This window comes from Rhinopithecus bieti, unplaced genomic scaffold (genome assembly GCF_001698545.2).
Source record: "Rhinopithecus bieti isolate Rb0 unplaced genomic scaffold, ASM169854v2 scaffold_34310, whole genome shotgun sequence".
Lineage (NCBI taxonomy): Eukaryota > Metazoa > Chordata > Mammalia > Primates > Cercopithecidae > Rhinopithecus > Rhinopithecus bieti.
Genome location: NW_016814622.1, coordinates 1,326,731 through 1,347,791, shown reverse-complemented (window position 1 = coordinate 1,347,791; position 21,061 = coordinate 1,326,731). Strand labels below are relative to the sequence as shown.

Sequence of the window (21,061 nt, the reverse complement as noted above, 5' to 3'; positions counted from 1 at the left end):
GGTTGGCTTTGTGATGCTTTAATGGGATATAAAAACCAGCTTGCACCAGGCAGAAAAGGCTGGGGAAGTCCTCACTGTCTGTGACTGGGCACAATGAGCTCTGCTAGAGGACGCCACTCTGAAAGGCACTGGACAGAGAGAGGGAAGGGGACTTACTTGCTAAAAGTCAAGTTGGAAAGTTCCCACAAGGTGAGCCTTAGGTCATGATGTCCACCTGCCTCTGACACCTGGAGGGCCCTCCCTCCTTGCTGCTGCCTTACCAGCTTCACCTCTTCTCCCCCGGCCCTCTCCTCACGCTGTGTCCCGGACTCAGTCCCGGCTTCTCCTCTGTCTCCCAGCCCCTCTCCAACTGCCCACTAGACGTCACCACTCAGTGTTGAAAGGGACTTCAAACTCAACACATCCCAGCTTGCTCTCCTCATCTTCTTCCCCTCCTGTCCCCCAACATCTCTCCAGCCACATTCCGCATCTCAACTAACAGCAATCCTGGCCTTTCTGCTGCTCAGATCAAAAATCATGAAGCTGTCCTTGGCTCTACTCACCCCATATCCAACTCCAGGGCAAATGCAATAGCCTCTTATTTCAAAACATATCCAAAACCCAACCACCACCTGCGCCAAGGCCCATCCTCACCCAAGGCTACACTACCTCTTGCCTGTATTGCTGCTGAGAGCCTCCAGGCGACTTTCCCAGCTTCTCGTTGTCCCATTTCAGTGAGTTCCAGCATAGCTGCCGGGGTGATCCTCTGAAAGCCCAAGGCCACAAGGCTCTTGTCATCCCCTCAGCTGCTCCCATGTAGGAGAAGCATCTCCACACTCTGCTCCAGGAATGCCGTGCACTCAGGCCTCAGGCCCGAGCAGTGCTCTTCCCCAGAAATCTGTGGGAACGCGCCCACCCAGGCCTCTGCCCAAGCAGAACTATTCCCACTCTGAGTGCTGATGAACCCCGTGCCTGCTCTGTGCTTTCTCGCACGTGCTGCTGTGCTCCATGCTAGGTAATTTACTTGTTTATCCACTGCCTAGAAAGTCAGGCTCAAGGAGAGAGGGGTCTGTTTTGCTCACTGAGGATCTCAAACAATCAGAATAGTGCCTTGCCCACTCTAGAGATAGACAACAATATTTCTGATTGCTTGACTGTCCAGACTCTCTTTCCTTTTTCTTTTTTTTTGAGACAGGGTCGCATTCTGTTGCCCAGGCTGGAGTGCTATGCACAATCACAGTTCACTGCAGCTTCAACCTCCTGGGTTCAAGCCTCCCACCTCAGCATCTTGAAAAGCTGGGACCACAGGTGCGCCACCACGCTTGGCTGATGTATTTATTTATTTATATTATTATTATTTTGAGACAGCGTCTCGCCCTGTTGCCCAGGCTGGAGTGCGGTGGCGCCATCTCGGCTCACTGCAAGCTCTGCCTCCCGAGTTCACGCCATTTTCCTGCCTCAGCCTCCTGAGGAGCTGGGACTACAGGCACCCACCACCACACCCGGCTAATTTTTTGCATTTTTAGTAGAGACGGGGCTTCACCATGTTAGCCAGGATGGTCTCGATCTCCTGCCCTTGTGATCTGCCTGTCTCAGCCTCCCAAAGTGCTGGGATTACAGACGTGAGCCACTGCGCCCAGCCAATGTTTTCATTTTTTGAAGACATGGGGTCTTGCCATGTTGCCCAAGCTGGTCCTGAACTACTGGACTCAATGATCCTCTGGCCTCAGCCTCCCAAAGTGCTGGGCTCACAGCTGTAAGCCACGGTGCCCGGCCTCCAGACTTTCATACTCTGACCAGCAACAAACCCAGAACCCAAAATAGCACACCAGTCTGTGTGACAACTTCCCAGTGAGAATAAAGCAACACAATGAGTGATGAGCTCATTACCCCTACACAACCACGTAGGTGTTGGACAAAAGCTGCAGGTCTGATTCATGTAGTGAATCACAAGAAAGGCAAAAGGAAATTTACATACTTCACAGAGAACCAACCCAGAACCGTCAAGACCTGGTGTTTCTCCATAGGGCTGAGCAACAACTCCCAGGGTTAAGCTGCAGCTGCTCTGGATTCCCTTCCTTCTTGGGTCACCATGAGGGCCGTCTTCTCCCTTTATTGCCTTGGGAGAAAAAATATGCTGGTAATCACAAACACTGGGGTCCCTGCTAAGGTCCATGTGACCCCAAGCCTTCATACACATTCCTTTTGCTCAACTTGAGGGTGTGTTAAATACAGTATTAGGAGACAATGCAAGATTTTACTGAGAAAAGTGAATTTTAATTATCTTGTGAATCTACTTAGAAAAACACACACAAGCAATGTTCACAACTATAAATTTAAACCTTTTGCACTAAAAAAACACAAAACAACAAACACAAAACCACAGGCATGAACTGTAAACCTGTATTAACTATGAACTAGTCTTACGGTTAATTCTTGGCAGTAACTCAGTATTCTCCTCCCTGGCAAGTGTAATGTTTTAGCACCACATGATCTCCCGCAGAGGCACCAGTAATGACTGGCTGCGGTGCAGGGAGATGCTTCCATACACACCACTTCACACACATACTGTCCACTCTCACACCCACCCAGGCGGGAGGCACATGGAGATGGGGCCACACGCTGACTCTCAGGGCAATGGAAGTAGGGCAGGGGGCGCACAGGTTGCACATCTTTAATGTAGTGCATTCGTAGAAAAAAGGCCAGCTTTCGCTCCCAGGCGTGCTCTCGTCCTCAGACTTTAATATCATGATTTAGAAGATGCAGACGTTATTGCCTAAATATTATTCTATACATTTCCATCAGTGTTCAGGAAAACACTTTAATTGCTACTTAATTTACATCATAATTACTGGGTTACAGCTTTAGCTCATTGGCAATTTTGGAAGCAATATTTTTGAAGGCTATGGATGTCCCCGATATCCGCTTAAACCGGACCCCATTCAGAGACAGTCTTGGCAGCTTGCATACTTCCATTTCCCACTGCACGAGGTTCTCTGCGTGCCCATCACCGTGGACACAGAAGAGCAAGAAGCGCTCCCTCTGCTCATAGTCGCAGTTATTGGCATCCAACACTTTGCGGATTTCCCGCATCATGTCCCCGGGATCCATTGAACTAGTGGTTTTCATGCTCCAGGTGAAGCGTAGGGATCGAGGCTTTGCTTCCTTGTTTTCATCCTTTTGCTCAGCAGATACATTGCGACTGAAATGCACAGAGGCAGGTTTATTTTTAATCGTACAGGAAAATCAACCTCTTACACTTCAGCTAGTTCCTCATTCACATCTTCGATACAACACAACTAACGACTGACCTCCACATTTTCCTGCACAGACTCACATTTGTAACTAAGTCTATTTTCGTCTATTTTCTTCCCCCACCCTCTAAAAGTCATTAAGTCACACACAAAAAGATCTACCTGGGTGTAAAATCTTCACCAGCCACCTGTGCTTACTAAAATGAAGAAAGTAATTGGTTAAACAGAATCCTTGGAAATCAGGCAAAGGGGACAGCGTGCCCCACTCCTCCACTCAGGGCTCTGCAGGCCCAGCTCAGGGAGGGAGTTGGCAGCCAGTTCCTGCCCACCTCACCCATCCACCCTGGGCTATCCCTCTCCTGCGACAGTTCTTTCAGATGTGAATCACTGTAACTGGCACTCAGGGTAACTGGAGACTCAACACCCGCAGTCTAAAATCGCTTTCTCTGTGAATGGCCCTGAGGCTGAACATGATGCTCTACCCACCTCATTGTCTTTCCTCTTCTCTGGTTTGTTAATTAAATGTCCAGTTATACAGTTAAAGCAAAAATCTGAGATGACACAATCTTACTACTGGAACAGATGGAAAAATGCAATGGGACACTTCTCTGTCTGTGGAGGACTGACACCACCCATGTGGATACCCTGTGGATTCAGAATGTAAGCCTTGGTCTGGATGCCCAAGACGCAGCATGAGTAGGGCCCAGGCCTGGGTCTCTAGGGAACACCACGGTTTACCAGTCATTCTTTGGCATTTAGTCATTATTGCCACAAGCCATTATTTACATTCTCATGTGTGTATCTGGTGGCCTCAGTTAAGACAGTGACTGACTAGCATTCTTGGGAGTAAAACAGACTATGTACCTCAAGTATACTCCATCCTATGGCCAACTAATCAGAGGTGAGGGGCTACAGTTTTTACATATGCACATAGCTCTCCGTATCACCAACCTGCTAGTGTTCAATTTGGTTCACATCCACCAATACTGATGAGAAGCTTCCTATGTATAAAATGCCACATTACATACTAAATGGGTTATAAAGATACGCAAAAGCTCTCAAACTAATCTGGAGCCAGGAAGACTGTAAGGTGAGGCAACAGCGGCAGCACAGGAAAGGTTGGCCATCCCCTAGAAGGCCGCAGAAGAGGTGGAGCCCACCTAGCAGGAGAGTGTGACAGGCAGGATGAGACAAGGAGGAAATGGCACGGGTGGGAGTGGGCCTGCATCTGAGGAGAGCTATGAAGAGCCATGGGATTTCAACAAAATGCAATGAAGACAGGAAAAAGAGTTTTTGTTTTGAGTACAGGGGATCACAGCCAAAGGGGAGGCAGGAAAGTACAGGATGTGTCTGTGGCATAATAAAGTACACAGACTGAGTGGAACTGGAGGCACAGTGTCATCACCCCCACAACAGCTGGTGGCACTTAATGAGTACTTGCGGTGGTCAGGCCCCAACTTACTTGATGTCCATGTAGGCCCCACTATCTCACCTTCCTATTATGGGTGGGGAAACAAACCAGGATCTAGAGCCTGCTCCTGGCTGGGATGGGCAGGCCTGGAGGGGGAATGCTGCCTGGCACTCACCCCAATGCTCCGCCTTGATGGGGCAGCGGAGCTGGGCTGCTGGGGCAGCCTGGACCACGCCACTCAGGGCTTCGCAGGGACGTGGCCGGGTGAAATAGTGGAGGTCACTGAAAGTTTTAATTCAGAAAGGTCATATGACCAGAAGTGGGCTTTTAAAAAGACCTAAAGGACAAATGGTGAATGAGGACCTGAAATAGCCTGCTGGTGACTGGCATAAAAAAGGGCACAAGTGGAAGAGATCTAGAACTAGGGACACAGAGTCCTAAGATTACCTGGTGACTGCCCCCCCACAAATCCATGCAATGATAACTACACAAAATGGAAAAGCAAGGCCAGGCGCAGCAGCTCATGTCTGTCATTCCAGCACTTTGGAAGGTCAAGGTGGGAGGTTCACCTGAGCCTAGGAGTTTGAGACCAGCCTGGCCAACGTGGCGAGACCCCCTCTCTACAAAAAAATACAAAAATTAGCCAGCATGGTGGCAGTGCCTGTGGTTCCAGATACTCAGGAGGCTGAGGTGGGAGGACTGCATAAGCCTGGGAGCCCAAGCTGTGATTGTGCCACTACACTCCAGCCTGGGTGACAAAACGAGACCCTGTCTTAGAAAAAAAAAAAAAAAGAAAAGCAAAACACTCAATTATATAATCACCATTCTTAGAAGAAAACATAACTAGTTTGAAATATGGACATTCTATTAAGTACTTTGCTTTTATTCCTTGTGAAGAGAACTATGTGAGGAGTCAGTGATGAACTGAGGGCTTATTTCTCTGAGCACTGCTACCCAACCCAGACCTCCAAAGGCTGTTAACGCCCAGGCAGGAAGGCTGAAGGCATTGCCATGCTTTTAACACAAACACAAATATAGAGCAGAGGCCAAGCTGGATCTGGACGGTGCTCATGGCAGGCTGGCGCCCCCCTGTGGCCACCCTCTCTACCTGATGCGAACCTCTAACTCCTACGGAGACAGCAGGAATACAGTATGGAACATTCAGAAGATAGTGTTGCCTCTGCCACAGAAATGAAGTAAATATCTGGAAAAAAATTTTAAGTAAAAATCATTTCCCTCACCTTGAGCCCTCATATCTCCCGTTCCTCTCATATTCAGTTGGAAGTCTCAATGAACAGAATGTAGAAGCAGAGAGAAGAGGGAAAGAGAAAAGAAATCTTACATGCCAGTACATGACCACCCATAGCAACACCATAAAATAAACAAAGCCAAAACACATTTTAGTCACCAGCAGGGCTTATGAAAACTCTTCCTCTCATTTGACTGAGCCAGCACTACCTTTTTCCACAAGGCTGCAGGGGTGTGCACAGGGGCCAGTTCCAGGCTGCACACTGCATACATCACACACATTGCACGCCATACTGCTACACACAGGACACACTGCTGCACACACTGCACACCACACACGCACAGCAGGCACTCCTGCTGGCTCTTCACCCTGAGAATGCTCGGCCTCAGAATGGGGTTATTCTCACTTTCTAACTGCTCCCCATAGTATAATGGGTTTCCAATTAAAAGCCAATGTGAGGCTATCAGCTGGATTCTACATTCAGTTATTACCTGTTCTGTCCAAGGAAAAATCAGACAAGTGGGAAGCTCAATTAAAAAAATAATAATAGAATGGAACCACCAACAGGAAGAAAGTGCTTTTCCCACAGTTTTGACCCGCAGCTTGGCCTTCTGGTGACTTGAGAGGCACAGGTACAGCGTAGCCCTTCATGAAAGATTTCTTGCCTCATGTGTGCATTAAGAAAGCAACATTTTTGGTCTCTTGATTATTACCATCAAAAAAAAATTTTTTTTTTTTTTTTTTTTTGAGGCAGGGTCTCACTCCCCTAGGCTGGAGCACAGTGGCATGATCATGGCTCACTGCAACCTTGACCTCTCAGGGCTCAGGTGATCCTCCTGCCTCAGCCTCTTGAGTAGCTGGGACCACAGATGTGTCTCACCACGCCCAGCTAATTTTTGTATTATTTGTAGAGGCGGGGTTTTGCCATATTGTCTAGGATGGCTTCGAACTCCTGGGCTCAAGTGATCTGCCTGCCTATGCCTCCCAAAGTGCTGGGAATACAGGCATAAGCCACCACACCTGGCCGAAAAAATATTAATAAAATCAGAACACCACTTACTGCAGTGCTTTAAGTAAAAATAATGAGATACTCTTTCGTCAGTGGTTGCTGGAAAGTGGCTTTCAACTCTGAAAAAATTAAAACATTTCTGCTACGCAGCTGTTCACATTTTAATTTCTGAAAAAGCCAAATCAAATGAGGCTGCAGATTTGAATTTTACGATTGTTTTCTGTATTAGCTAATTTTCCTGTCACTTTAAAGCCTTTTGCTAATTCAATCCTCAGTGAAATAAAAATAACACAATTACCACTTACCTTTTGCATGCCTGTGGATAATCATTAACTGTACATTAACATTACTGAGCATCTCATTCTTCAAACAGGAGCATGCTAGGTGTTATTAGTATGAAGACAGAATTATTTGGATGCTAAATAATTCTACCAAAGAAAGAAAATACACAGAGCATGCATCAGCCTTTTGTTGCATGGGTGCCCTTTAAAATGCCTGACAGAGTTAATCTATTTCTTTTCAGTTTTCTTTCAAGGAATATAAGTATTTAGTTCTCAGCAGAAAGTTTTAGTTTTATAAGGAAAAAACAGGGCCAAGAAAGCAAACTAATGTTAATTGCAGGAGCCATTTGGAGTGGAGGATTGAAAAAAAATGGTATATATAATCCTACCTTTTGATAAACCTGAATGACATGTTCTAAAAGAATTGTAAAAAAAAAAAAAAAAAATAACAAAAATAACTCGCATAATAAAAGAAAATCTAATCAATTACTAGAGGGAAGAAAAAAACAAAGCAGGGTTCACCTTATCTGGCGAAATCAACGAAAGAAATGTCTGACATTTGTTGAAAAAGTAAAATAATTACAATTAAGAGTATGTGGATCTTTAATATATCAAAAAAAGTAAGAAAAGGTTTTAGCAGTAAATATTGACATTAGCTGTATTAAAAGCTCTTCAGATGGATCACTGTTTTTTTTTTTTTTTTTTTTTTTAAAAGATACAGTCTCGCTCTGTCACAGGGCAGTGGTGCAATCTCGGCTCAAATGCAACCTATGCCTCCTGGTCAAGCAATTATTGTGCCTCAGGTCTCTGAGTAGCTGGAATCACAAGCGGCATGCCCAACACGCCCAGTTAAATTTCGATAGTTTCAGTACAGACGGGGTTTTGCATGTTGGTCAGTCTGGTCCGAACCCTGGCCTCAAGTGATCCGCCCACCCTCACCCCCAGAGTGCTGGGATTACAGGTGTGAGCCCACGCACTGGCCAGATACACTTTCTTTTTTTTTTTTTGAGACGGAGTCCCTGGCCTCTGCGCCCAGCTGGAGTGCAGTGGCCCGGATCTCAGCTCACTGCAAGCCCGCCTCGCCGGGTTCACGCATTCTCCTGTCCTCAGCCTCCCAGTTAGCTGGGACTACAGGCCGCCGCCTCGTCGGCCCGGCTAGGTGTTTTGTATTTTTAGTAGAGACGGTTCACCGTATTAGCCAGGATGGCTCGACCTCCTGAACCTCATGATCCACGCCGTCTCGGCCTCCCAAAGTGCTGGGATTACAGGCTGAGCCAAGCGCCCGGCCTACACTTTCTTTTTTTTTTTTTTTTTTTTTTTTTTTGAGACGGAGCTCCGCTCTGTCCGCCGGGCTGGGAGTGCCATGGCTGGTTCTCAGCCACTTGCAAGCTCCGCCACGTCCCGGTTACGCCATTCCTCTCTGCCTGCACCCCCGAGTAGCTGGGACACAGGCGCCCGCCACCTCGCCCGCTAGTTTTTGTATTTTTTAGAGGAGACGGGGTTTCACCGTTGTTGCCAGGATGGCACCTCGATCATCTGACTCGTGGATCCGCCGTCCGCCTCCCCAAAGTGCTGAGATTACAGGCTTGAGCCACCGCGCCCGGCCTGCAGATACACTTTCTAAGATATAATTTATGTCTTATGTTAAAGAAGTGAAAGTAATTTTGCATATACTAGTAAAACATTTTCAATTTTATTCCAGAATACCTTAGAACAAAAATCTGCCTTCTTATACATAACATTAAAAACTTCATTATAAAAGATTTAACCACTAAGAAAAATCATTACTTCTTTCAGGAGATGAAACAAACATTAACACAGTTATTTGCTACGAGTGTATGACCATAAATCCACGTTTAAGAAAAAAATAAGTGATTGGGATTTAAACTAAAGTAGACTTTCAGTCTTAGATCTCAAAAAATAAAAACTAAAGTGGTAAAAAACAGTTGGAATTTTACTTTTATGTATAAAACAGGAAGAATTCTATTTAAAAGGTAGCTCTGGTCATTTAAAGAAATTAAGGAGATGTTCAGGATGGCTGAAAATAATCTGACAAAATATTTTTTCAAACTACGAATGACGTTTTTATGATCAATGCAATGCAGCTTCCCCTGGGCAAAAATAGGCTGAGTTTGCTAATTCTATTTGTAAAACTAAAACCCAGTCTGTAACTGGACCATAGCAGGCACTCATCGATATCTGCGACTGAAGTTAATGAAATCCTGTGGTTGGATAACTTGGCATTGGCTTCAGGAATTAATTTACCAATTAAAAAAAAGTCGGGCCGGGGGGCGGCTGGTGGCTGCCAGCCTGTAACCCAGCACTTTGGGAGGCCGAGACGGGGCGGATCACGAGGTAAGGAGATCGAGACCATCCTGCTAACATGGTGAAACCCGTCTCTACTAAAGATACCAAAAACTAGCCGGTGCGAGGTGCGGCTGTAGTCCCAGCTACGTGGGAGGCTGAGGCAGGAGAATGCGTAAACCTGGGAGGCAGAGCGTGCAGTGAGCTGAGATCTCGACCACGCACTCCAGTCCGGGCGACAAGCCAGACTTCCGCCTCAAAAAAAGTCTGGCCAGGCACGCTGCTCAGGACTGTTAAGTCCCAAGCACTTGGGAGGCCGAGGTGGGTGGAAGTCACGAGGTCAGGAGATTGAGACCATCCTGGCTAACAGGGTGAAACCCCGTCTCTATTAAACATATAAAAAAAATTAGCCGGGCGTGGTGGTGGGCGCCTGTAGTCCCAGCTACTCGGGAGGCTGAGGCAGGAGAATGGTGTGAATCCAGGAGGCGGAGGTTGCAGTGAGCCGAGACCGTGCCACTGCACTCCAGCCTGGGCGACAAAGCGAGACTCCGTCTCAAAAAAAAAAAAAAGTCTACCTACTATAAATAACTGCCAACCACTTCATAATCAGATCAGTGGTATACAGCAGGGTCATCAACAGTACAATCATGCATAGAAAGTGAAAATCTTTAATATATACTGCCTAAATATAAGGCAGTATTATCCAAAATATTTTAGTTGAAAACGACTAAAAGGTCTTTAAGATATATTTTTTATTTCCTAATTTTCTTTTATTTTAAAATATTTATTTATTTATTTAGAGACAAGGTCTTGCTCAATCACCCAGGCTGGAGCACAATGGTGTGATCATAGCTCACTGTAACCCAAACTCCTGGGTTTGAGCAATCCTCCTGCCTCAGCCTCTCAAGCAGCTGGGACTACAGGCATGTGCCACCACTCCTGGCTAATTAAAAAACGTTTTTGTAGAGATGGGGATCTCATTATGTTGCCCAGGTCAGTCTTGAACTCCTGGCCTCAAATGATCCTCCTGCCTCACTTTCCCCCAAAGTGCTAGGATTATAGGCATGAGCTATGCACAGTGCCTGGTCCATTTCCCAATTTTTTTTTCTTTTTATTAAAAAAATAAAAGGCCGGGTGTGGTGACTCATGCCAGTAATTCCAGCACTTTGGGAGGCCGAGGCAGGCAGATCACTCGAGGTCAGGAGTTTGTGACCAGCCTGGCCAACATGGTGAAACCCTGTCTATACTAAAAATACAGAAATTAGCTGGGCGTAGTGGCATGCACCTGTAGTCCCAGCTACTTGGGAGGCTGAGGCAGGATAATCACTTGAACCCAGGAGGCCGGACACTGCAGTGAGCCGAGATCTTGCCATTGCACTCCAGCCTGGGCAACAGAGCGAGACTCCATCTCAAAAAAAAAAAAAAAAAGAAAAAAAAAGTAGAGATGAGGTCTCATTATGTTGCCCAGGCTGGTCTTGAACTCCTGGGCTCAAGTGATCCACCTGGCTCAGCCTCTCAAAGTGCTGGGCTTATAGGCATGAGCCATGGTGCCTGGCCATTTCCTAATCTTCCACTAGGAAAAATCAGGGTTACTGATCAATTACTATATGAGCGCTTTTCTTAACCTTTCCTCCTACAATCCCCTGAGGTATAAAGAGGAAGGAGGAAGCTGCAGGAGGAGGTCTTCACACTGCCCATGGCAACATGGATCAACCTGAGGGCAGAGGCACTTGCGTCTGCCTGGCTGTTCTGCCTGCAGGGTATGGGTGACTCTGAAGTCTCTGAGCAAGGCCAAGCCTGATCCCAAGGGGAGAGAATTTTGCTCCTGACTACAAATGGCCCATAGCTCTCCAAAGCCATGTACTCTCCAAGCAGAGTGCAGGCTTCCTGACTCCAGCCCTCTCCAGACCTGCCCACACCAGGTCTCCCTTGTAGCATCTAAGTGCAAACACCTCAGCCTTTCAGGCAATGCAATTTTAATCCTAGCAATTATTGCTAAAGGAGGATAAGAACTTCCAACCACTCTAGCAAGGATTTTGATTGTTTTTAAGAACAAACTGTCAACAGCTGATTAAGTATAGCACTAAGGGAGATAACAGACCTCAGTTAGTAAACTTTAACAAGATAGGATAAAAGATTATCTTTCAGCAAACATTTGGGGGTGGAAATAGCCTGGAAATTGTAAATCAGATGAACATTAGAATTTTTTTAAACAACATGCCTGAGTCTCCAATTTTAATTCAAATACAAGAAATAAGTGTAAGGCAACTGTCACGCCTGCAACTGTTTTTTCTAAGGGGAGCACAGTGCAGTGGGTAAAAGGGCAGAGTCTGGTCAGATAGACATGGCTCAGCCTGATACTTTTTTTTTTTTTTGAGATGGCGTGTCACTCTGTTGCCCAGGCTGGAGTGCAGTGGTGTGATCTTGGCTCTCTGCAACCTATGCCTCCTGGGTTCAAGCCATCCTCTTGCCTCACCCTCCCAAATAGCTGGAATTACAAGTGTGCGCCACAACATCAGGCTAATTTTTGTATTTTTAGTAGAAAGGGGTTTCACCATGTTGGCCAGGCTGGTCTTGAACTCCTGACCTTGAGTGATCTACCTGCCTCGGCCTGCCAAAGTGCTGGGATTACAGGCATGAGCCACTGCACCAGGCCCTGATACTTTTAAAAATATGTGCCTTAATCTCTCCGAACTTCACCTTCAGTTTCTTTTATAAAATGGGGTGGACTATGGAGATTAAATTAAACGAGTGTGTGTGTGTGCACTTGTACATGTGTATAATAAATATACTCATTTCACACATATAAACGTGTGTATGTATGATACTCATACATAAAATATGCATATATATAATGTACATACATATTTATATGTATAAAATGAATATGACTGTATCTATGTATACAGACATCTACCTTTGCATATAATAAGCATTCAAATAATGGTAGCTTTGACTGGGCATGGTGGATCACTGAGGTCAGCAGTTCAAGACCAGCCTGGCCAACATGATAAAACCGGGTCTCTAAAAATACAAAAATTAGTCGGGCGTGATGGTGGGCGCCTGTAGTCCCAGCCACTCGGCTTGGTAGGCTGAGGCACAAGAATCACTTGAACCTGGAAAGCAGAAATTGCAGTGAGCTGAGATCACGCCACTGCACTCCAGCCTGGGAGATAAAGTGAGACTCTGTGGAAAAAAAAAAAAAAACAAGAGGTAGCTGATATTTTATCAATGATAATCTTGTTTCCCTTTTCCATTATATACATGTAATAAAATCAATGCTAGTCTTTTTTTTTTTTTTTTTTTTTGAGACGGAGTCTCGCTCTGTCGTCACCCAGGCTGGAGGGCAGTGGCGTGATCTTGGCTCAATGCAACCTCCACCTCCCAGGTTCAAGCGATTCTCCTGCCTCAGCCTCCAGAGTAGCTGGGACTACAGACACACGTGCCACCACCCCTGGCTAATTTTTGTATTTTTAGTAGAGATGGGGTTTTGCCATGTTGGTCAGGCCTGTCTCAAACTCCTGACCCCAGGTGATCCGCCCGCCTTGGCCTCCCAACGTGCTGAGACTACAGGCATGAGCCACCTGGCCTAGCCCAATACTAGTCTTCAAATGACTGAAAAAGAGTATGAAGAAGACAAATAAACTCAAAATTTTTTTTTTTTTGAGACGGAGTCAAGCTCTGCGGCCCAGGCTGGAGTGCAGTGGCCGGATCTCAGCTCACTGCAAGCTCTGTCTCCCGGGTTCACGCCATTCTCCTGCCTCAGCCTCCCGAATAGCTGGGACTACAGGCGCCTGCCACCTCGCCCGGCTAGTTTTTTGTATTTTTTAGTAGAGACGGGGTTTCACCGTGTTAGCCAGGATGGTCTCGATCTCCTGACCTCGTGATCTGCCCGTCTTGGCCTCCCAAAGTGCTGGGATTACAGGCTTGAGCCACCGTGCCCGGCCTTTTTTTTTTTTTGAGGCAGAGTCTTGCTTTATCACTCAGGCTGGAGTGCAGTGGTATGAATCTCGGCTCACGCAACCTCTGCCTCCCAGGTTCACAGCAATTCTCCTGTCTCAGCCTCCTGGGTAGCTGGGATCCCCAGGTGCCCACCCACCATGCCTGCTGAATTTTTGTATTTTTAGTAGGACAGGGGTTTTACCATATTGGTCAGGCTGGTCTCTAACTCCTGACCTCAGGAGATCTACCCGCCTCGGCCTCCCAAAGGACTGGGATTACAAGCGTGAGCCACTATGGCTGACCAGGAAGGAATGATTTATTCTGGGAGTCAATAGACTCTTCTCAGAATGAACTCACCATCTCTCTTGCTGGCTGGTCATGAATGGGTGCCCCAAACCTGGCAAAGCTCTTTGGCTCATTCTGTTTTGCCCAGTCTAAAATGAGGTGGCTTAATAAAGGGGCTAAGAAGTGAGTAAGAGGGTAAATAGAAACCTTCTGGGCTGGGTGTGGTGGCTCACGCCTGTAATCCCAGCATTTGGGAGGCCGAGGCAGGTGGATCACGAAGTCAGGAGTTCGAGACTAGCCTGACCAACACAGCGAAACCCTGTCTCTACTAAAAATACCAAAAAAAAAAAAAAAAAAAAAAAAAAAAAGAAGAAAAAAAAGAAACCTTCTGACCCATCTGACTTCTAGTTAATGCTATTGGATTCAGAAATCCTCCCTAATCTAGGAGGAGGTTGAAGTTAGCCAACATTGCACCACTGCACTCCAGCCTTGGCGACAGTGAGACTCCACCTCAAAAAAAAAAAAAAAAAAAAAAAAAAAAAAAAAAAAAAAAAAAAAAGGAATACTACCTAATATATTCCATGTCCTAATAATAAGTAGATCAGACTTTAACGTGACTCACTGAAGTTTCAGATGATTGAATATAAAATTACATTTAGCTTAAACAATGGAGATGGAGTGAAATGAAGTAACAGGCTATACGCCATAGGGAATGCAGAAAAACAGAGGAGGGCACTGATCATTTCACACCTGGCAAGGACTCCTACTGCTGTCCTGTAAGCTACAGATGACAAACAAGAGGGTCTGTCCCAGGCAAACCTGCAGGATACCACAGACAGACTGATCCACAGCTAGACTTAATTTGAAAAAATTTCCCCTAGGATGTCCTGAAACTGCAGGGGCTCTTGGGTTTCCTGGATTCCTTCTTGGAAAGGTACTTTTTCACTATTTGTTTATGGTTCAAAGTGGTACCCTTTCTTTTTCCTCTTGAAGCAGCCAATATTTCTAGGCTTTTGTAACAGGTAACAAAGTTATGGAAATGAAGTTATCTCAAAGGACCCTTGAGAGTTTACTGAGGCCCCAAATGCTAGCCTTCTAGACACATGGAACATTTTAAAAAATTTCCAGGACCACCAGTCAAGAATCATGCAGCATTTACTACTACTACTACTAGTAACTTCTTTTTTTATAGTAAACCAGAGACTTTATCTCCAAAACTATACTATTTAAGGACATTACCTTACTCTCAATATAAATTACTAAGACAGAGAGAAACTTTCTTTTTTTTTTTTTTTTTTACGGACTCTCGCTCTGTCACCCAGGCTGGAGTGCAGTGGCTGGATCTTGGCTCACTGCAAGCTCCGCCTCCTGGGTTCACGCCATTCTCCTGCCTCAGCCTCCTGAGTAGCTGGGACTACAGGCGCCCGCCACCTCGCCCGGCTAGTTTTTTTTTGTATTTTTTAGTAGAGACGGGGTTTCACCATGTTAGCCAGGATGGTCTCGATCTCCTGACCTCGTGATCCGCCCATCTCGGCCTCCCAAAGTGCTGGGATTACAGGCTTGAGCCACCGTGCCCGGCCGAGAAACTTTCAAGATTTGGACTCTAAGAAATTTACTGCCCCTTAACAACAATTGAGAAAAGAGGAGCTGTCTCTTTCCCCCACGGCTGGAGATGATTATGAAAGACATGCATGGTCTTTCCTGCTGGTTATTACAGAATACCAGCCCCCTACCCACACCAGAACTCGAGGTCTGCCTGCTTAACTACAACGAACATGCCATGCAGACAGACATGTGAGCAAAAGGAACAATAATTAAAGAACAGTAACAAAAACCTCCTAAATGCTAGTTAACTCTTAGTGTTATGAAGACTCTGAGCTCTACAATTTCTACTTTCAAGGTTTTAAAGTATAAAGTTAGATATATATAAAACCAGAAAACCATGAGTTGAAGGCAGACTGAAAAGCATCCAGGCAGCAGTGACTTCACACAAAGAAGACATCTTTCTTTTTGCTCGACGGGTTCACTCCAAAACAACCAGCACCTAGCACTTACCTCCTTGTGAGTTTTGAAGTTAATTTACTAAAGAGATTAGTGGAGCCTCGGCTTCGAGTCTGGGACAACGGTGTGGCTTCATGGGACAGGCTGGGAGAGGCAGGAGGGCCATTGTATGTCGCGGTTCGCCGTTCCCGGGGCTGGCCGTGGAAAGTGCTACGACTGGCAGTGCCTCTTGGGAAGCGGATTCGGTCCGGGGTGGCTGCACTGCTAATACTGTGTGTTGAAGCGACTGGAGTTCTCTGATCAGGAATAGTGCTATGAGATCAGAAAGTAAGAAGCGCTCAGAACATGATATACAAAAATTTACAGTCACAATATACCTTTTATACACAGTGGAGAAAACTGGGTATAATAAATCCAGATTCAAGGGGTATTTTATAGGACTTAGGAGCAAAAGTTAAGTGGGAAAGGGTACCAAAAGAACAATACATAATGAGACAAAGCCTCATGGAGTTTAAGGGACCAGTATTATATATATTTTCAAGGACAAGATTAATGCAGGGAAATTCTAGGACAGAGAACAGCTAACTCAAACTTCTCCCCTTTGCTTCCCTCTCAAATTGCTTACATACAGAGAACTGTGCCAATACGAAAGAAAGAAAGATATGCAGGTGTAACTGAAGAACAGGCAACTGAAAAGTTTTGGAAGTACACAAATGGTATATGTATAAAATTCCACATGCTGAAAGCAACTTGGGAGGAGCAGGAACTTCTTATACACTTTGTAGTATGCAAAGGCACGAAGACACACACACACAACCGAGGACATCATGACACAAGATGTGCTTAACTAAAATCACATGGAGGAAGGACACCTTGTGGACAACCGTAACAAAATCTCAGACTATAAAATCCACAGCACAAAATTAAGAAGCAGTGGGTACACATTAGTTTCACAAAGAATGTGCATTTTTCTTACATAGCCTTGAAGTTATCTCCTTCACTGTCTATTGGAGGTAACATCATCTTGGGGTGCCCAGAGGCTGACATGGACATCGGCTTCTGATGTCTTAGCCGACAGGTAGATGTACAAACTGAGGCAGGGCTAGCTGCGTAAGCGAACATTTCTGTCAGGCTGGGAGGGGTTTGGGTTCAGGCAGAGGCAGAAACACAGTATGAAGGAGCAGTGACCACAGAGCAACCTGTGTGTAATGCACACACCTTCCTCCCAAGCCATCGCATTTTTTTGTAGAGATAGGGTCTCGCTGTATCGCCCAGGCTGGTCTTAAATTCATGGCTTCAAGCGATCCTCCTGCCTTGGCCTTCTGAAGTGTTGGGATTACAGGCATGAGCCACCACACCCGGCCCACACTGATGTATTTTAAATGAATTAATAAGACTATAGGTATAGGAACTAGCTTTTATGTAACAGAGTATCCTATGTTGTTTGGTGTTTTTTTGAGACAGGGTTTTTTTGCTGTCACCTAGCTGCAGCGCAGTGGTACGATCATGGCTCACTGCAGCCTCAACTTCCTGGGCTCAGGTGGTTCTCCCACCTCAGCCTCCTAAGTGGCTGGGAATACAGGCGCACTCCACCATGCCTGGCTAATTCTGTATTTTTAGTAGACACAGTTTTGCCATGTTGCCCAGGCTGGTCTTGAACTCCTGGGCTCAAACGATACACCTGCCTTGGCCTCCCGAAGTGTTGGGATTACAGGCATGAGCCACCACGCCCAGCCTTCCAATGTTGTTTTAACAATACAGTCTAGAACCTTCCTACTCAAAGGACATTTACTCCTAGATAAAAAACAGTCAGCAGAGCCCCCTTCTCCAAGATGGGCAAATTCATCAGAGCAAATTAACTGTTTACAGATATGGTAAGACAGAGTGGCTGGAAGTCTGCAGTTTCACCTAACACACACAGTTACCGGACAAAACTATCCACAGGAGTCTCACTGGGACACATTATTTGGAATTCCAGCTCAGTAATCATGTCCTTGGAATTCAAGGGCAGTTTCTTTCCTTTAAGGGTAAGTAGGAATACAGCTCTTCCAATGTCTTTCTGCAGAAATCCTTTGGAGGGACTGAAACCTGGAAACTGTCAAGTTCTTCCTTTCCCTCACTCCCCATACCCAGACCAACCACATCTTGTTGGTGTCGACTTCCTAGCAGCCCTTCAGGTGGCCCATCTGCTCCACATCTACCACCAAGGCCACAGTATAGAGCCTCACTCCTTGTCTTCACTGGGCCGCCTGCCTTTGCCTCAACACCTCCAATCTATTCACCTTACAGCTGAGAACTTCTTAACATATAAACCAGACCCTGTCACTCATCTGCTCATACTTCTACAGAACACCAAGTCTTTGGTATAAAGTTCAGTCTCCTCGACTCGGAATGCAAGTAAACATCCCCAGGCCCCTGAAGGCTGGCCCCTGTCATTTCTCTAGGCTTTGCCTTCTACCATTCCCTCCTGGAACTCAACTTTCTGGCCTTCCTGATGATATGTGGTCCGCTGGTCAGAAAATGTTTACAGGAGTTATTCTCTCGGTATGGAGGGTTGCGATTTTTTTATTCACTCTTCAAAAATGAACCAGAGTCATCATCTCCATGAAGTCGTATCTGATCTGCTTTCCTTCTGAGAGTTAAATCACTTCTGTTTTTAGCTCCTGCCACATTGTATCCTAGTGACCCTTCTCTGCTGAAGTCCCTGAAAACACAGCCCAAAATCTTGTCAATGTGCCCCTACCAGTGTAAGCAGAAAGCCTGGCAGGGCAGGTATTCAATAAACGTTCTCCTAACAGAGAAGATTAATCAATTAGCAACTGGAATTCTGATAGCCCCAACATGAGGGAGAAAGGTCTTTAAAATGAAGAAGAACTGCTTGTCCCTGAATTAAAATTTTTATTTAAATTTTTATTTTTGGAGACAGGGTCTTGCTGTATTCACCCAGGCTAGAGTGCAGTGGCACTATCACAGCTTGCTGCAGCCTCAACCTCCTGGGGTCAAGCGATCCTCCTATCTCAGCCACAGGAGTGTGCCACTATGTCTGGCTAATTTTTAAGCTTTTTTGTAGAGATGGTGTCTCACTATGATGCCTAGGCTGGTCTCGAACTCCTGGGTTCAAGTGATCCTTCTGCCTCGGCCTCCCAAAGTGCTGGGATTATAGGCCTTCTAAGCCACCGTGCCTGGTTCTGTCCCTACATTTTTGTTTGAGAATTCCGCCCTCTGACTTGGGAGAATTTATGCAATCTGAGAAGAACTGAAAACAAATGTCTTATAAAGACATTTATTCAGTTTCGTATTTATTCAGTTTCACATTTCTGCCACTCAGTATCCATTCTTTTCCTGTAGCAACAATATTCACATTTTGTTTTGGTGGAAGCAACTCTAGGTCCCACACAGATCAAGGAGACAACCTGAGGGCTTCTGCTTGAGCACAGCTGTGTGCGGGAAAAAGCTATGTCTGACGGTGCTGAGCCCAGGCATGGAACCACCACCAAGGAGGCAGAAACAGATGGGTCCTAACTCTAGCCCTGGACTTTTTTTAGTTACATGAACTAACAGCCCTTTTATATTTAAGCCTGTTTAGACTGGGTTTTCTATCACCTGCAACAGAGACAGTTCTAACTGACTAAGGTTTTTAAAGAAATGCTCGGTTGTTTCTTGTACATGTGTACAGACAACGTACACATGAACGCACACAAATGTATTTTTCTAACAAGATACAGCTAAATACAACTATCTCTTACGCCCTTACCTTTCAGGGTGAGTCTAGGGTCAATACACTCTACCTCCAGCTGTTGACTTTTTTTTTGCCCAAATTAGTAACTAGTTTCAGTAGATGCGCCAAGAAAAGCAGGGGAAGAAGAGGCAGGAGTGGTTTGACCCTTTCCCTGGTGAATACAAATGGACCCAAAGTCTTTGGAGAAGGAAAAGGCTTTTAGTCAGCTTGCAGGCAGGAGTGTGCTGCATCGATTCCCAATGAAGCACACTGCTGACAGGCCAAGCTAGGTCTTTAAGGCACACAAGCATGGTAAGAGGGTGTGGACAGATGCTTTGTAGCAAAAAAACGGATCCTCCAGAGACCTAAGAAGGAAATGTAAATTTATTTTCTCATTATAAATTAACAAAATGGTTTTTTCTTTTGTAGAGACGGGGTTTCGTCATGGTCCAGGCTGGTCTGGAACTCCTGAGCTTAGGCAATCTGCCTGCTTTGGCCTCCCAAAGTGCTGGGATTATAAATTATTAACTCGAGGTCAGGTGTGGTGGCCCACACCTGTAATCCCAGCATTTTGGGAGGCTGAGGTGGATGGATTGCTTGAGGCCAGGAATTTGAGACCAGCCTGGCCAACATGGAGAAAACCCACTCTACTAAAAATACAAAAATTGGCCGGGCGTGGTGGCTCAAGCCTGTAATCCCAGCACTTTGGGAGGCCGAGAAGGGTGGATCACGAGGTCAGGAGATCGAGACCATCCTGGCTAACACGGTGAAATCCCGTCTCTACTAAAAAAATACAAAAAACTAGCCAGGCATGGTGGCGGGCGCCTGTAGTCCCAGCTACTCCGGAGGCTGAGGCAGGAGAATGGCGTAAACCCGGGAGGCGGAGCTTGCAGTGAGCTGAGATCCTGACACTGCATACCAGCCTGGGCAACAGAGCGAGACTCCATCGACACTGCATACCAGCCTGGGCGACAGAGAGAGACTCCATCTAAAAAAAAAAAAAAAAAAAAATCAATTGGGTGTGGTGGTGGGTCTCTGTAATCCCAGCTACTCAGGAGGCTGAGGCAGGAGAATCGTTTAAACCCGGGCAGGGGAGTGGCTGCAGTGAGCCGAGATCATGCTACCGAACTCCAGTCTGGGCGATAGAGAGAGAGAGACTCTGTTTCAAATTAAAACAAATAAATAAATAAACTTTTTGACATACTAATTTTAAAGACAATTAAACTTTTTAGAAATTGAATCCATGTCACATCATGAGTTTCACAAAGCAAGCAACAAAATAGATTTTTTCTGACTTCTACAGTAGGCCTAACACCCATAAGGAAACAGTAAACTCAGTAAGATGTTTGCAAATTTCAACTTTGTACAATCAAGTTCACAAAAATCCTATTTACAACAGGCAGCCCCAACATCACAATGGTCTACATATATATTCTAAAAGGTCATCAAGTTAATTGTTATGAAATTCGAATAATATTTCCCCCCAGGAAAGTGTTAAAAATGATAGTTTTATTTCCTAATCTAGCCCACAATTTGCATAAGCAAAACAGTAGCAGTATTACTTTTTTTATAATTAAAAATTATTTTTACAGTTTTTTTTTTTTTTTTTTTTTTTTTTTTTTTTTTTT

General features: G+C 45.5%; 1 protein-coding gene across 7 annotated transcripts in view; it reads right to left on the bottom strand.

Annotated features, from left to right (window-relative positions):
• Window positions 1–2,234: 2,234 nt before the first annotated feature.
• MARK3 (microtubule affinity regulating kinase 3) overlaps window positions 2,235–21,061 on the bottom strand; it is a 124,606-nt gene continuing 105,779 nt past the window's right edge. For 2 of the 7 annotated variants that reach the window (XM_017851524.1, XM_017851526.1), the window contains 3 exons: window positions 15,770–16,027; window positions 5,886–5,930; window positions 2,239–3,181 (listed from right to left, as the gene is read on the bottom strand). In XM_017851524.1, the coding sequence (XP_017707013.1) occupies window positions 2,836–3,181; window positions 5,886–5,930; window positions 15,770–16,027 (649 nt within the window). In that variant the 3' untranslated portion in view covers window positions 2,239–2,835. Of the gene's footprint in view, window positions 3,182–5,885; window positions 7,331–15,769; window positions 16,028–21,061 lie in introns of all 7 variants that reach the window. The other 5 variants (XM_017851522.1, XR_001881393.1, XR_001881394.1 and 2 more) reach the window with 5 other exon arrangements.